Source organism: Canis lupus, chromosome X (genome assembly GCF_003254725.2).
Source record: "Canis lupus dingo isolate Sandy chromosome X, ASM325472v2, whole genome shotgun sequence".
Lineage (NCBI taxonomy): Eukaryota > Metazoa > Chordata > Mammalia > Carnivora > Canidae > Canis > Canis lupus.
The window spans coordinates 21,692,650-21,708,599 of NC_064281.1; the positions used below are offsets into that span (position 1 = coordinate 21,692,650).

At 38.6% G+C, this 15,950-nt stretch overlaps 1 protein-coding gene across 1 annotated transcript; it reads left to right on the plus strand.

The window, feature by feature from the left end:
* The first annotated feature begins 14,643 nt into the window (after positions 1-14,643).
* LOC112655740 (small ubiquitin-related modifier 1-like) lies at positions 14,644-15,749 on the plus strand. The gene has a single exon (XM_025440905.3). It carries the CDS (start codon positions 14,659-14,661, stop codon positions 15,106-15,108), a length of 450 nt encoding a protein of 149 aa, XP_025296690.1. The 5' UTR covers positions 14,644-14,658; the 3' UTR covers positions 15,109-15,749.
* Positions 15,750-15,950: the final 201 nt, after the last annotated feature.

The window sequence follows — 15,950 nt, forward strand, 5'->3', positions numbered from 1 at the left end:
TTAGATAAAATGATCTGACCTACCACAGAAAGTTGGTAAATATAAATAATATTTGAGAACTGTGTCAAAAATAATTTTTAGAAAAATTTATTCTTTCATGAGAGAGAGAGAGAGAGAGAGAGAGAGGAAGAGAGGCAGAGACACAGGCAGAAGGAGAAGCAGGCTCCATGCAGCCCGATGTGGGACTCGATCCTGGGACTCAGAGATCACGCCCTGGGCTGAAGGCAGGCTCTAAACCACTGAGCCACTCAGGCGTCCCCAAAAATGATTTTTTTATTTTAAAAGAGTTGGATATGTGATTCTTTCTAATGATGATTAAATAGCAGGCAAGGTGAAAACCCATACCATTATTCTATAGGAAAATAACCATTTTCCTATTCACCTCAATGGACAGGAAATACAAATAGCCCATTCAGAATGGTTTTCAGTCAGTAATATAAATGTGGAGGAGAGAGAGATACAGAAAATACAGTTTTTTGCCACTATGAATTATTACTAAGTCTGACAAGAGTATTTTTCAATCATTTTGACTTTTGGAGAAACTGATATAAGCATAAGTAGCTGAGAGCCAATATTGATTTGGTACAGTAAATATTTTATAGAAAGTAAAAGGCAAGGGGAAAAAAAAAAGAGTGAAACATGACCATATTCAGTGTCTAAGAGATCTCTCCATAGGGTGGTGAAGAATAAAATAAAGGTGAATACTGAGGTAACTTTGCCTAAGTTAATCTGATCCCCATGAAGAATATTAGCCAAAGAATCCAAAGTGGATGCTCCCTTATAAAAACGGATTAGACTAAACTGACTACTCTCCCATATAAATGGAAATTAAGAAAGTGAAAAAGATTGGACTTTTATTACAACTGACATAGATCCCAAAGGAGATCACCATGCAAGGGAAGGTTCTTAAGGTGCTCCAGTTCACAATCCTAACTAAGCTGCAAGCAGACAAATCAGTATCAACTACCAACCTTGTAAAATGTGTCATTTTGGATGTCCAGCAAGTAGAGATTTCAGATGACTGTAGCCCCCAGATCATAGAGGAGAGTTCCCAGGGAAGAACTACTCAGGGATTATTTCCACACATCCTGACCTACAGATGCGTTAACAAAATAAAACAGTTGTTTTGCTTCACTACATTTTGAGGTAATTTGTTATATAGCAATAAATAACCAGAACATAGACTCATTTAAAAGTCTAAGACAAATAAATACTTTGTAAAGAGTTCTTCCTTTGGGAGATATACCTTATTCCCTTAAATGTTTAGGAGTATTCCACTGTACGAATTTCCCTTATTTTACTTGATCAGGGTCATCTAGATGGATAATCAACTTAATTCCTTATTTTCACTAAAAAAATAGTAAACAAAAATATAATAGTATGTATGTAAGTTATTTCTAAAAGAAAGATTTCGGCACACCTGGGTGGCTCAGCGGTTAAGCGCCTGCCTTTGGCTCAGGGTGGGATCCTGGAGTTCCTGGATTGAGTCCCACATCCGGCTCCCTGCATGGAGCCTGCTTCTCTCTCAGCCTATGTCTCTGATTCTCTCTCTCTCTCATGAATAAATAAATAAAATCTTAAAAAAAAATAAATAAAAGGTTTCCCTTTTAAAAAAAAAAAGATTTCTGGAAGTGAAATAACTGACTTTAAGGTGTGTTCCTTTTATTTTATTTTATAGATCCTGTTAACACCTTTTTCCTTCCTGGCATAATGCCTCAACTGATATTCTCACCAATGGTGTATTTATGTGCCTAATCAACACAACAGTGGTTATTATGTATCTTAAAAATTTTAAACAAGTAATGGATAAGATATATTCGACATTCATTTAATTAGTATTAGGACTGATGGTAGGTCAGGAAATATTTTTGAAGTACCTGGATTAAGAGAAACTTTGATATGGATTCAAAATGATTATGTTTTAATATTCCTACAAAATAAAACACAAAAGCCTTTGCTACCTCAAGTAGGTTTTGCTTAAAAATAACTTCCTTTAAAAATTCTAAAATTGGGGCAGCCTGGGTGACTCAGCGGTTTAGCACCACCTTCAGCCCAGGGTGTGATCCTGGGGTCCCGGGATCGAGTCCCATGTCAGGCTCCATGCATGGAGCCTGCTTCTCCCTCTGCCTGTGTCTCTGCCTATCTCTCTCTCTATCATGAATAAATAAATAAAATCTTTTAAAAAAATAAAAATTCTAAAATTGCATTCACATTTTTAAATTGGATGAGGAAGTTCATCCTCTTAAATGTAGCTGAAACTAACTGAGCAATTATTCTCCTCCATCCAAGTAAATATCCAGGATATATTTGCAGAAACAGGATTCTATAAGCCATTTGAAGTTTGAATATGGTGCATATTGATATGACTTAGTGACTTAATGAAAGGCTCTTAACACATTCTTGATAGTTGAAAAGCCAAATAATTTTCCTATGTTTAAGGAATTATAATTTCAATAATTGTAGTCTTAAATTCCATATTTTCTCAAATTTAGCATTGGTTGAATAGTGGGTGCAATATCTTGACTATAGATTACAAGACTCAAGCATTATTTTTTAACTGTAAGCTCAGGTGAAATAAACAATAAAACCTAGATCCTCAGGTTGTTGGCAGTGAGGCGAAATGGATCTAGCCAAACATGAGCTAAACTGGTTGTCAACGTAAAAGGAATAAGGTTGTTTTCTCCCTAAACAACAACAACACTTTCACTAAAAATGTGAAATAAAACTTTAGGGAAATTCAGTGAAGCTAGGCCTTGCAGTATTTTGGTTCTCCTTTGTTGACTGATTGTTGTGATTTAGTGAAAAGAGAAATAGCAATTATTGCAATTTCCTGCATTTTTCTGAGCTCTTTGAAACAATTTCACCAGTGCCCTAGCTGCTAATGTCGGTTTTACCATCCCCTTTTAAAGGAGTTATATTCCAATTATTCTGAAGCCACAGACAGTGGTTTGTACTCAAATTGTTATAATTAAGAATCAATATTTTCTTCTATTTATGCAGTTATGATGATCTAAGAGGAAAATATCTATTTAGTAAAATATTATAATGAAGGAAAAGATATTCAGAAGGTACTCTATCATGCTCTTGTGCTAATGGCTGCTGAAAAATAATACTTTGAAAACAAATACAACACATTGCAACTAAGTGCTTTTTCAACTTTTATTTGCTTGTCTTATTAATTCCAAGCAAGCCCTGTATTACACAAATACACATCATCCACAACCTCAAGGTACTATAATAAAAAGGTGTGAAATTTTGATTTTTTAATTAATCTTCCATTGCAGCTCAGATTTGCTTTATGGAAAAATATCACAGAACATTAGTGTATCTGTTTTCTTTGAAATACTGTATTGTGTCTGACATAGTAATCATCCTATATATTTTCGGTTTTACATCAAATTAATCAATGATTCTCCAGCATAACTTGTGAACCGGAGGTACTCTTGGACACCATATGAGAAGTCCCACCCAAAGCAGGAGGGAGAGGCACTGTCAGCTGTCAATCATTCCAAATACCACCCCCAGGGTAGTCCAGTCCCAGCTGAGCATTGCAAGAAATAAACATTATGTGCTCAACAAAAGGTTCTACCTGCATGGAGCATATAGATTGTTCCGAGCAATGCAAGAAATGCAAATGAAAAAGAGATTTTAAAAATCTATTATGTTGGTAATAGGGCAAAAATCCCAGCAATTTGAGAGCTTGCAAAAAAGACTGCAAAGAAAATGAAGCCTCCTATTTTCGAAGTAGATGCATTCACAGCGAAGACATTTTGCGAGAATCCTGATGTTTTATGTACAATTTCTGCTTTGGAAAAAGTAGTTCATACTGGTAAGTCGACTCCCTCTCTGGGCTCAAAGTACACTGGTTTCTGGAGTTCCATTATTTCATAAAATAAAAATTGTGATTAGCACTCTAAATTTGCCACTGAGGGAGGAACTCAAGACTGGTTTCTATTCGACAGATCCAGACATGCAAAATAGTCCAGGACATCCATTTTCCACTAGATACTCAAATGCTCCCCAACAGGCTCAGTAATACTTAAAAAAGAAAAAAAAAGAGTCACGTCTGAAAATCTGAAAGTGAAGACATGTAATCTACTACAACATGAAAATATAGGGAGAAAACGTTTGCTTTCCCACTTAAAGGAAGATCTATTTTGGGAAACTCAAGGTTATGACTTTTATTCCATCCACTGGTGTGGTGTACATCTTGTCATATGAGCTGCATATACATTTCCCGGCAATGGAGAAGAAAAGCAAAGCATGCCTTTCAGTGAACCTGTGGAGAGGGAAGACTGGAGATTTCATAAGGACACCATGGATGGCATTATGGATATTAGAACTGATGTTAATATTTAGAGAAAATCTCAATTTTCTCCGAATGTCTGGGATGAGATTCTGCTACAGTTAATTATTACATATATTCAACATAAATAATAAATATAAGGAGACACTTTTAGCAAAAATGCATTGCATTTACTTAAACTTCACACTGCACATGGAAATCTGAAGACATGGTAATAAATGTTTTAAAATGCTTTGAAATGAATTAGCAGACTTTTGGCTTTTCTTTTGAGTATATTTAAATGTTAAATAACCAGTAACAAAAGTAAAAGGATTACCTCTTTTGGTTGTGAACTACCTATCACAAAATGAATACAAAATAATGAGTAAATAGGAGTACATGATGGATTATTAGCAGCCATCAGCAAGACCCAATAGATGGTGGAAATTCAGATATTATTTCATGACATACTAAGACAGGGAAGCAGGAAAAGAAATGTTGCTAGGGCTATGTAACATCTTCATATGAATTCATACAGACAAGGACTAGACAAGAAGATTGAAATGTAAAAGACAAGATGATATCAGGAAGTATTTACTGTTTCATCACTATACAATAACCTACAATAAGAACACAACTCATGCAATTAAAAAAATTGTATATGTATCTGGCTACTTCCCGTGGTAGTGAAATTAAAAATTAAATTAATGTAAGTTGTAATTATTTTCCTGGAATGTGACAAGAGTAGAAAACCAGCATGAGTGTCCTGAGTCTTCTATTACTTAATAAAATGGATTTAGTATTCTAAAGAGGTGCAAACGGCGGTGTATTGTTTTTTAAAGCTTTATCAACTGCATGATTACAACCATTTCTGTCTTCACAATCTTTATGACCTTAAACTTACTCATACTCAACCAAGCTCCATAAAATGCAGAGGATATTAACATCTGACCTGCCAAATAGGCACATTTGTGGTGACGATCCCATGACGTTACAATGCACTTGTCACCTGCACAATTTCATAAGGATATGTGCTGTTCTATGATCTGAGCAAAACCACTGGTTGAGGGAGCCCCTGTCGGATTCCTTAGGCATTCTGCCCCTGATCTATGTGTTTGCAATGCTCCACTGGTTTTAGCTTCTTGTCAGTCAAGAAAAAGCTATGTTTTCGACCATGTACATTGCAGGACCCTACGTATAATTCAACTCTTCTCTCTGCTGAGACAAAAAACAGCTACCCTGGCCAGTGGTTCTCAACTGATGAGTTTGAAACCTCCACTATGCCTTCGAGTACATTCCATTTCCCTTTCCTTTCTCAGTCCACTTTTTTGGGGTGATTCTTCTACCCATGTCTGTAACATCCACCTAAATTCTTCCCCTTAACTGCACCATCAGGGAGAGGGAGCACAAAATACTGATCCTACCACTGTGCGCATGAGACCAACATATTTTCCTCTTGTCCTTCAGCTTACAAGATGTTTAAAATGTACATCACAATAATTTAATATGTTTACTATGAGAACGGAAGACTCCCCTCTAGTTAATTAATATAACCATTAGGTCTCATATATATCTTTAAAAAAAACTTTTTGGTGAGAACATTTGATTTCTAATATCGGCAAATTTCAATTACACAGTACAGTGTTATCAGCTATAGATATTTTCATTAACGTTTGCTGAGAAGTTTCTTTAAAAAATATGCTCAAGCAGGGCACCCGGGTGGCTGAGTGGTTGAGTGTCTGCCTTTGGCTCCAGGTGTGATCCCGGCCCACTGCCTATGTCTCTATCTCTCTTATGAATAGATGGATGGATGAATGAGTGAATGAATGAATGAATGAATAAATAAATAAATAAATAAGAAAGAAAGAAAGATCTTTTAAAAAATGTGCTCAGGAAACATAGCCATATTCTTGTTCTGGTCCCCTTATATTTTATTTTTTTTCCTAGCTAGAATGGCTTTGTACCATATTAATTTAGGTTACCTGAAACTATTTCTATGATTTCCCTTTGCTATGTATTTTTTTTTTTAAGATTTATTTATTCAGGCATCCCTCCCTTTACTATGTATTTCCAATTTGGTATTGGACCAGTGAAAATGTGCACATTATCTAGAAGGCCGAAGTGAATGCACACACATTGGTATGCTCGAAAGGATGATCAGAGGTAGGGCTTCTTCTCACTTATGTAGTGTGTTACTGAGGTACTGGTTCACCATGGTGGGGTGGGGTGGCAGCCAGGCATGCAACTTTTTAAATTGCCATGTCCTTCTTCAGTAGATCCTAAGCCAGGTTTGGGGACTGTTCTGTGCTAAAGGGGCCCAGCTGATCCCGGGGCCACCCATATCACCAGAGTCGGAGCTGATAAAACACAAGCATTCATTCTAGTTTGTCTTTATCTTCTCCGGTTTATCCACACAGATTCTACTGTGCCCAGTCGGTCCTTGTAAATTCCAGTTTGCCTTGTTCTCTCTCACTGGCTAAGTTCAGGCACAACACTAGATACAGAAGCAGGAGCCTTAGAGAGACTTGTCCATCCAACATCCATGCTAACACAATATAGAATACTAAACTGGGTCCCCTATTCTGTATCACTCCTCATGGGTTTGCATGTCTGCCCATGCCTTGACTCACACTGTCTATGGTCACCTGCCTCCAAGACTGTCCCCGGTGGCCCTCCACATCCTGCAATTCAAACCCACATGTGGGCCCCCTCCACATAGTTTCAGGGTTGGCCTGTGTAACAAATAGAATAAAACGTAAGTGACCACGTATACCTTTGGAAGCAGGAGGCCAGAATGGGTACTGTGGCTTCTTGCTCCCTCTCCTTCTTTCTGGGATTACTTTCTATAGGAGGAAAGCAGGATTCCTCACAAGGAACCCTAAGGAAAGGCTTGCATTTTTGAGAAGCTGAAGTGTCCTGTCAATAGCCACATGAGTGACCTTGGGAGTAGACACTCTATCCCCTGTCAAGGCGGAGGTGACTATGGCATCAGCCAATAGCTTGATGCTGACCTCATGAGAGATGCTGAGCCAAAACCACACAGCAAACTCACTCCCAAATTCTTGAGCTTCAGAAACGGAGTTGATAAATTTTTGTTGTTTTAAACCATTAATTTTGGAGGATTTGTTATGTGGCAACAGATAATAAATTATCCAAATATCATTATCAAGACCAAAGTCTAGTTGAAAAATCCAAAGATTTCTCAAATCCCAGAAATCTTGTCACAGTTTTTAAACATATTACTTGTTTACCGAAAGAACTCTCAGAATCATCACAAGATGAAATAAAAATAGACTTGTGCTCTAGATGATCATTAAGAAAATTCTTAAGACACTCTCCACATACAACACCATGAGATGTTTTCTTAGTAAATAAATCATAGTTTTTTGAAACTAATTACTAAATGATAAAGTTCAGTTAAAAACAATCATTTCAATTGCCAAGCAATTGAAATGATTCAATGAAATCATTATGAAATGAAAACATTAAAAAAGAAAAAAGCACCAAAAACCCCCCCCAAAACCTTAGGATCACATTGCTTAAGAAAAACATGTAGGATTTTAGACCTCTTATTTGGATTTCATTATATTTCAGTGAAGTAACTGAAAATTGAACAAAGCACCATAATTACTTAGCACTCTGATGCCCATTGCCTAAATATTTCCCTTAGGACTGTTATATTCTCTAGTAGAACTCAAAACCCCGTGCAATTTCTGCTAAGGCTTCAATTGCATGGCTTTTATGTAATGCCAAAGATCACATAAAAAAGAGGAAGTAAAAAAAAGTTGAAGTAACTTCTTACATCAGTGAATAAATTTAAATAAAATGAGAATATATCACCTCAGATTCATTATTATTCTGTTAATTGATTCCTCTAGTCAAGTTTTTGCAACTTTTCAAAATGGCTTAAGGGAGGATGACTTTAGATCTTTCAAAGGAAATAAAGCCACTCCATATGTTTGCAGTAGATGACTGCTTTGGTTGGTTAACTACCCTGCATGCAAGCCCACCCCAAGCGTCTTACATTCCTTTTCTACCACCTGTCTCTGTTGAGTATGTCTACAAAGTTAGGCTATTCAAAGACCATGTTAAAAAAAAAGTAACAGCAAAGTCCTCCAAAATAATGTAGTCACAGTAATTTAAACTTTATTTCCATTAAAATATCTTTGTTATTTCATATAATTAAAACAGTAATACTTTTTTTATAAGGAGATGGAAAAGGGAAGTTTTTTTATTTAAAAGATTGGGATCCCTGGGTGGCGCAGCGGTTTAGCACCTGCCTTTGGCCCAGGGTGCGATCCTGGAGACCCAGGATCAAATCCCATGTCGGGCTCCCGGTGCATGGAGCCTGCTTCTTCCTCTGCCTATGTCTCTGCCTCTCTCTCTCTCACTCTCTCTCTCTGTGACTATCATAAATTTAAATAAATAAATAAATAAATAAATAAATAAATAAATAAAAGATTTTATTTATTTATTCATGAGAGACACACAGAGAGAGAGGCAGAGACATAGGCAGAGGGAGAGAAGCAGGCTCCATGCAGGGAACCCGATGTGGGACTCGATCCTGGGACTCTGGGATCATGCCCTGGGCCGAAGGCAGACACTCAACCGCTGAGGCACCCAGGTGTCCCAGAAATGGGAAGGTTTAATAATGTCTGTCTCTACCTCCCCCACGCTGCCCTCTTTCCTAAGGAATAAACACTTGCAGTCTCGTAAATGTCCTTCACTTACTCCTCCCTATTTATACAAACAAATGAATACACACATACACACACACACACACAAGCAACCTACCACTTCTATTGGAATCCACTAGGTGTGTGCGCACGCATGTGTGTTATGTCAGATAACTTTATGCCCCCATATATAAATGTGGACTTTCTGTCTTTTCAGCCAGAAAGTAGGGGTGATTTTGTTTTCATTAACAGTGATGGGCATTTTTGGAAAGGTAGGACACTGCCTGCTGTCTCTTGTGCTATGTGTAGAATTTGCTAAAAATGGAACAAGCAATTCCCGATTGGTACATGGCCTGTAGATATATCAGCTGCTGCTTCTGTTCTTGGTTTCCATAGAGTGGTTTTATAGCAAGACTTGAGAAAATTGGTTTTGACATTGGTATTTTATAATGCATAGGAACTCAGTGATGATAGTTTATGGCAGATGCCAACAACCAATGGAATGGGAACTATTGGAAATCTCTGAAGCCTCACTAGGAAGCCTGCCACGCTGCCTCCTAATTTTATCAATTTCTTCCATCTACAGTATTTAGGAGCCTTATTTCACTCACAGATGTCACCTTCAGCAAATCGTAGATGTCTCTTAATCAATTACTTATCTATTACTGCACCCAAAATTGCCCCAACACTTAGCGTCTTCAGATAACACTTAGGATCTCACAATTTCTGTGGCACAGGAATCCAGGCACGGCTTAGCTGGATGACTTGGCTCAGGGGCTGTCACAGGCTGCAAAGTGTCAACTAGGCCTGTCATCATCTCCCGGCTCGAATTGGGAGAGATCTCTTTCCAAGCTCATCCCCACTGTCATTGTGAGCCATCAGTTCATCTCTGGCTGTTGACCAGGAACCTCCCTCAGTTCTGTTATACGCAGGCCTCTCCATAAGGCACCTGCCAACACAGCAGCTGGCTACAACAGAGCAGGAAAGAGCAAGAGAGCGGGTAAGCAAGACAGAAGCTGGAGTCCTTTAAGATCTCATCTTGGAAGTGACATCTCATCTCATCTGTTCTGTATTTTATTATTTGGTTGTTAGAAGTCACGAGGTACAGGCTACACAATAAGAAAGGGTTACACGGGGAGTGGATATCAGGAGAGAGGGGCCACTTTAAGAGGTTGACCAGCACACCATTATCTCCCTATATCTAAGATGCCTTACTTCCCAGGGAAATGGGAGACCATTTGTGCTAATAATTAAACAAATAAAACTTTTAGTTAAAAAAACAAAAAATAATCTTTTTTCCCCTCTTCTTTTTTTATGCATCTAATCTGATCTAAACATAGAATTGTATGTGTAAATAGAAGCTGGAAATTACTGAGTATGTGAAATTCAGGTCATTTTACTTATTGTGGGGTTTTTTTTTTTTGGTTAGATGTTTTATCAATTTTTCAAATTAAAAGTCACTGAGTTGATCAAATGTCTTTGTTATTTTTTTTAGTGCTTTCATCAGATGTAGTTACATCACCTTTTCCATTCTTGATATAGCTCTCATACTCTCCTGCTCCCTCTCTCTCCCTCTCCCTCTCCGCCCCTTCCCCCTGTCAATCTAACTATTAGTTTGTCAGTTTCCCAACTTTTTGCTAAGAACCAGCTTCTGGCATTGCTGATCCTCTATTTTATGTGTGCATGCCTACCATTAACTATCCTTCTTATTTCTCTTTGCACTTTTTTTGGGGCTTGTTTTATTCTCTTTTAAGTAATAGATGTTTCACTCACTGATTTTCAGCTTTAAAAAAATATTCAGCTTGATGATATCACAACTCTCACAACTATATCCCAGCTCAATAAATAGAATATTACTTAGCATATTATAATTTCCTTTCTGCCTTCTCCCAATCAGTAAGGCTTTCCTGCTCTCCAAAGGTAAGTTTCACCAGGCAAGGTCAGAGCAGCGTTTAGCTTAGGACTAATTTTCCCCACAACTGAGACAAAATCCTTCAGATTAATCTCCCTTTGTCCTATGAATTATGCTTTCCCAGCCTAGTTGATGGGAAGAAGCACTATTCCTGAGCCTGTGAGAGATCTGAGCACTGTTTCTTGCTATCCTCTCGGATGGTTTTTCACATGGCCTAGGGTAGTTTCCCCCCATGCAAGTACTGATAAGTATTCTTGAGGAACCCTTACTTGAATAGGAACCCCGTAAAGATTCTTTGTGCAGCTACTTTATCTGCATTAGTCTTCCCTGCTAGACCTTAGCCACCCTGCTCTCTCTGGACTCTTAGTTCCATCTCTGAAATACAAGAAGTCTAGTAAGTTCTATGTCAGTTCCCATCCCTTTACCAGGGTTCAGACAGTTTCTAGAGGCAATAACCCAGGATAATCACAGAGATCACCTTGCTTGTCCATCACTTCTCAGGAATCAATGTAATTTCCTGTCTGGTATCCAATGTCTTCAAAATCATTTTTAAAGAATTGCTTCTGAATTGTTTCTGGTGAAACAATAAATTCTGTCCCTGACTTCATCTTAGAAGTAGTAGTACCAGAGGACTTAATAAACATTTTAAAGAATGTCAAACCAATTTTTCCCTGCTTCAGTATTACAATGAATCTTTAGATTTGTGTTATTTCCAGTAACGCTACACCAACACGTCACTCAAATAAAGACAATTGCCATTTCAACAGCTGTGGTGTATCTCTAGCATCTTATACCTCAAGGCCAGTTAATCTTTTGAGAGGATGCTATGTTTCAAGAACTGATTGATGTTATGGACCTTCCTCTTGGAAATAAAATGTACTAAAATCTAAACTTATGTGTTAAATATCAAAGAGCTCAAGGATCTATGGAAGTTTCATCACAAATCCTAATCAGAGAAGATCTTCTGTGCCATTTAGCAACTGTGGAGGATATTACCATTTCTCTGGTCTCTTACCTACCCTCTGGCCATGTTTATGTAAAAATGCTATTCTTAGGTGTGCAATGAAGGTATGTCTCATTCTTTATAGGAATAGCCAAAGAACAAATACTTGAAGAAAACTTCCAACATGAAAGAGACAAAAGCAAACACAAAATAGATAAAACTGATGTAGAAAACAAGATAAAGCAGGCACAGGAAGACAAATAAATATAGTTAATGTCTTCAGAGAAATCAGAGCAAATGTTAATGAGCTAACATTCACTAGAGACACTATGTACAGGGAATCAGAAGAGAATGCATATAAAGAAGGATATGAAGAAAAAATATGTCTTGGAAATAAAAAATAACAGCACCAAAATAGAAACTCAATAAAATGAAGTCAATAAAATATCCCCCAAAGCAGAAAGAAGGCAAAAAGAGGTAGAAAGGAGAGAACTGGGAACACTATCAAAGGGCCAAACCAGGAAGTTCATACTTGACTTGTAAAAAGTTCTTTAAAAAAGGAGTGCAAATGGAAAAAAAAAAAAAAAAACCCACTAAGAGAGACAAATACCATGTTAGCCAGAAAGTAGAGGCATAAATATTACATTAATGGACCCACCGAGCCCACGTACTACCATCACAAGATATTAATACACAAAGGATAAAGGAAAAAAGGCAAAATCTTTCAGGAAGAAAACTAAAACTAAGCCAAGAGCAACAGCACATAGAATGGGTTAACTACAAAAGGCTGGAGATTATCATTGCACAGAAATTCCCAGTATTAACATCTGGAAACTAGAAGACAACTTGTGCATGATTTCAGAATTCTGAAAAAAATGATTTTCAAGCTAGAATGTTATAATGACATCAAAATGGCAAAAAAATGTCAAAGTAAAATAAAGACATTTTAACACTTAAAGATACAATTCAATATAAGGGAAGGGAGAAGAAATGTGTGGGAAATATCAGAAAGGGAGACAGAATGTAAAGACTGCTAACTCTGGGAAACGAACTAGGGGTGGTAGAAGGGGAGGAGGGCGGGGGGTGGGAGTGAATGGGTGACGGGCACTGGGTGTTATTCTGTATGTTAGTAAATTGAACACCAATAAAAAATAAATTAAAAAAAAAAGATACAATTCACCTCAGAACAATTTCCCATCCATAGAAACTCTCAAGAACCTAATGTGGGATGTAATCCACTAAAGGAAGGTAACACACCAAGAGAGAAGACATGAATTCTTGGAGCCAGAAAGCAAGTCCCCTAACATGAGAGCAAAGAGAAGTTCTAGAATAAAGATTAAGGGGAATGACAGGATGACTGTTGTACAGTAGGCAAGTCATGAGTAAACTGAACAGAGGTCACCAATGAAGATGAATCCATAAAGAAAATGGAAATGTATTTAACTATATGAACGATATTGCTAAAATACATCTTACAGAGCTTATAGAGCATGTGGAAAGAATTACTAGTAGGTACATTCAAAAAGCAAATAAAAAATGAAAGCACTTTTCCTTAGGAAAATCAAGTTTTATAAGCAAGGATCTGTTATCATTATATATAATTTGTCTTACTAATGGAAAATTTATGTAATGTCAAAATGGTATGAATATTGAGTTACCCCCAAATTGTGATATAATGAGATAGGAAAAAGGAAGGGAGGGAAAATTGGAAGGCGGTGAGGTGAGACAATATGAAACATCAAATTCTCGGTGGCAGGGGCGCCTGGGGGAGCATCTGCCTTTGGCTCAGGTCATGATCCCGGGGTCCTGGAATTGAGCCCCATGTTGGCTCAGTAGGGAGCCTGCATCCCCGTTTCTTCCCTCTACTTGTGCTCTTTCTCATAAATCAGCAAAATCTTAAAAAAAAAAAAAACCTGCAGAATGGCCATAACAGGAAAACAATGGCAATGTACAAGTCATAAAATGGATAAATCACAACATACGTATTATTTAGAAATATGGAAGTAAGTAAATGAAGAGAATGATATGAATTGTAAAGGACTGCCTCTAGAGGGAGAAGGTGTGAGGACAGGGAAAAGGTGGCACAAGCAGCTACACTTTTGGTTTTTGTAAGCCTTTCGGATTCTTTGCTTTTATTAAACTAAATAAATATAACACATTTATGAAAACATAATCATAAAAAAACCCCAACAAGATGGAGGAGATATAGATCCCATGTCCAATCGCATATCCCCTATGGCCCGAATGAGTCACCTGGCATCTCTGGTAGATGATTCCTACACCCGGTTGGACAGCTCCCTCCCTCAAGGGCTAGGGTGGCCCATCTTCTCTAAGGGTTTTCTAGGCAGCAGGGGATGATGCTACCCACAAACAAACAAACAAACAAACAAAAACCAAAAAAAAAACAAAAACAAAACAAAAAAAAAAACCATGGCTAACTGTGGCATCCCTGATACCCCTGGTCCCAAATCTCAAACTATGGGTACAGCTGTAGGTGGTAAAACGTCCCTGCTTCTTATGCATCTAGCCCAGTGATTCCGGGGCACGTGTACTGTGGTATCTCGGCCGGAGTGCGGCACACTGGGCCCCAGGCGAAGGGCCTCCCAAATAAACTACATGCAAGGAAAAGCAGTCCTTTCCCCGCTATCTAGTTTTGGGGGGAAGCACAGGGCACAGGTGGCGAAGAGACATTCATCAACACTGCCAATTTCTGCGCTTCCCTTTTATCGCCTTCCCGTGACTGTTTAAATCTCAGCTCGCTGCTGAGTTGTAGCCATTGGTAGCCAAGGTAGGACGCGGCCCACGCCCCCCGACGGGTCATAAAGGAAAATGACGACACGTAATGAAGAATTCTGAAGCGGGGCTCAAAGGCCGGCAGAGCGGGCCAGGCCGGGCGTCGTGCTGGTCGTGCAGAGAGGAGTCCGCAAGGTGCCGCACCGAGGGTCGTGCCTGCCGAGGGGGACCCTGGGCGAAGCCCACCGCCGCGATGGAGGTCCAGGAGGCAAGCTCTTCCAACAAGGACTTGGGGGGCAAGAAGGAAGGAAAATACATCAAACTCACAGTCGTTGGACAAGACAACAGTGAGGTTCACTTCAAACTGAAAATGACGACCCATCTGAAGAAACTCAAAGAGTTGTACTGTCAAAGGGTGGGTGTTACCATCAATACGCTCAGGTTTCTCTTTGATGGGCAGAGAATCGCTGATAATCACACCCCAAAAGAACTGAACATGGAGGAAGATGATGTGATCCGAGTCTACCAGGAACAAGTAGAGGATCACGCAAGGATTTAGAAATTCTTCTGGCTTTTTCCCCTTCCCCTCAACACTCTTCTATTTCTAAATATAGTTCTTTAATAATGTGGTGTTCACGATGGAATTAAAAATGGACACCACATCCCTTTAAAGGTATCTGATAATTTGAATTCTAGTGCCCAATATTCATGATTATTCGTTTTCATTGTGCTGGTTTTTGGTCATCAAACCTTAGCTCCTGTTATATCGGCCTCGCCTTTTTAACAATCACCTATGTGCACAGAGAGGCCACTCTTTCCAGGGCTGTGCATTTTCAGGCCGGTGATAAAGACGATCCACCGATGCCAATGATCAAAATGACTTTCCAACTGGCCCTGAAGTTCTGGCATGTGACTACTTCACTCCTGGACTATGATTCTCAGTGGGAGATGGAAGTTTTTCAGAGAACTGAATGGTGAAAAATGACTTTTCCTTAACTTGAAGCTACTTTTAGCATTTGAGTGTCTGGACCAAAGGAAGACAACTATCAGGCTGAAGTTGAGATAACCGTGATCGTGAGAATAATGACTAACTCCAAAGATGGCTTTGCTAAGGAGAGAACATCTTAAAAATCTTACCAGAATCCCCAGAAAGTCCTAATTTTCATTAGCAGTTAATAAAGATACTCATGCAGAACTATATTCAATAGAACACTTGTCTTTTTTATTTTTTCTTATTCTTTTTGGCCTGGGGTATTTTTTTTTTTTTAAGATTTTATTTCAGAGGGAGTAGTCACAGGTGTAAGTAGGGAGTTGGGGCAGAGGGAGAGGTCAGACGGAGAGAGGGAGGGGGGCAGAGGGAGGGAGGCAAGGGGGGCTCAGGGAGGGGTCAGAGGGAAGGGG

Excerpts from the sequence above, each read along its gene's own strand:
- LOC112655740 (XM_025440905.3), top strand. The coding sequence starts at position 14,659 with ATGAAGAATTCTGAAGCGGGGCTCAAAGGCCGGCAGAGCGGGCCAGGC.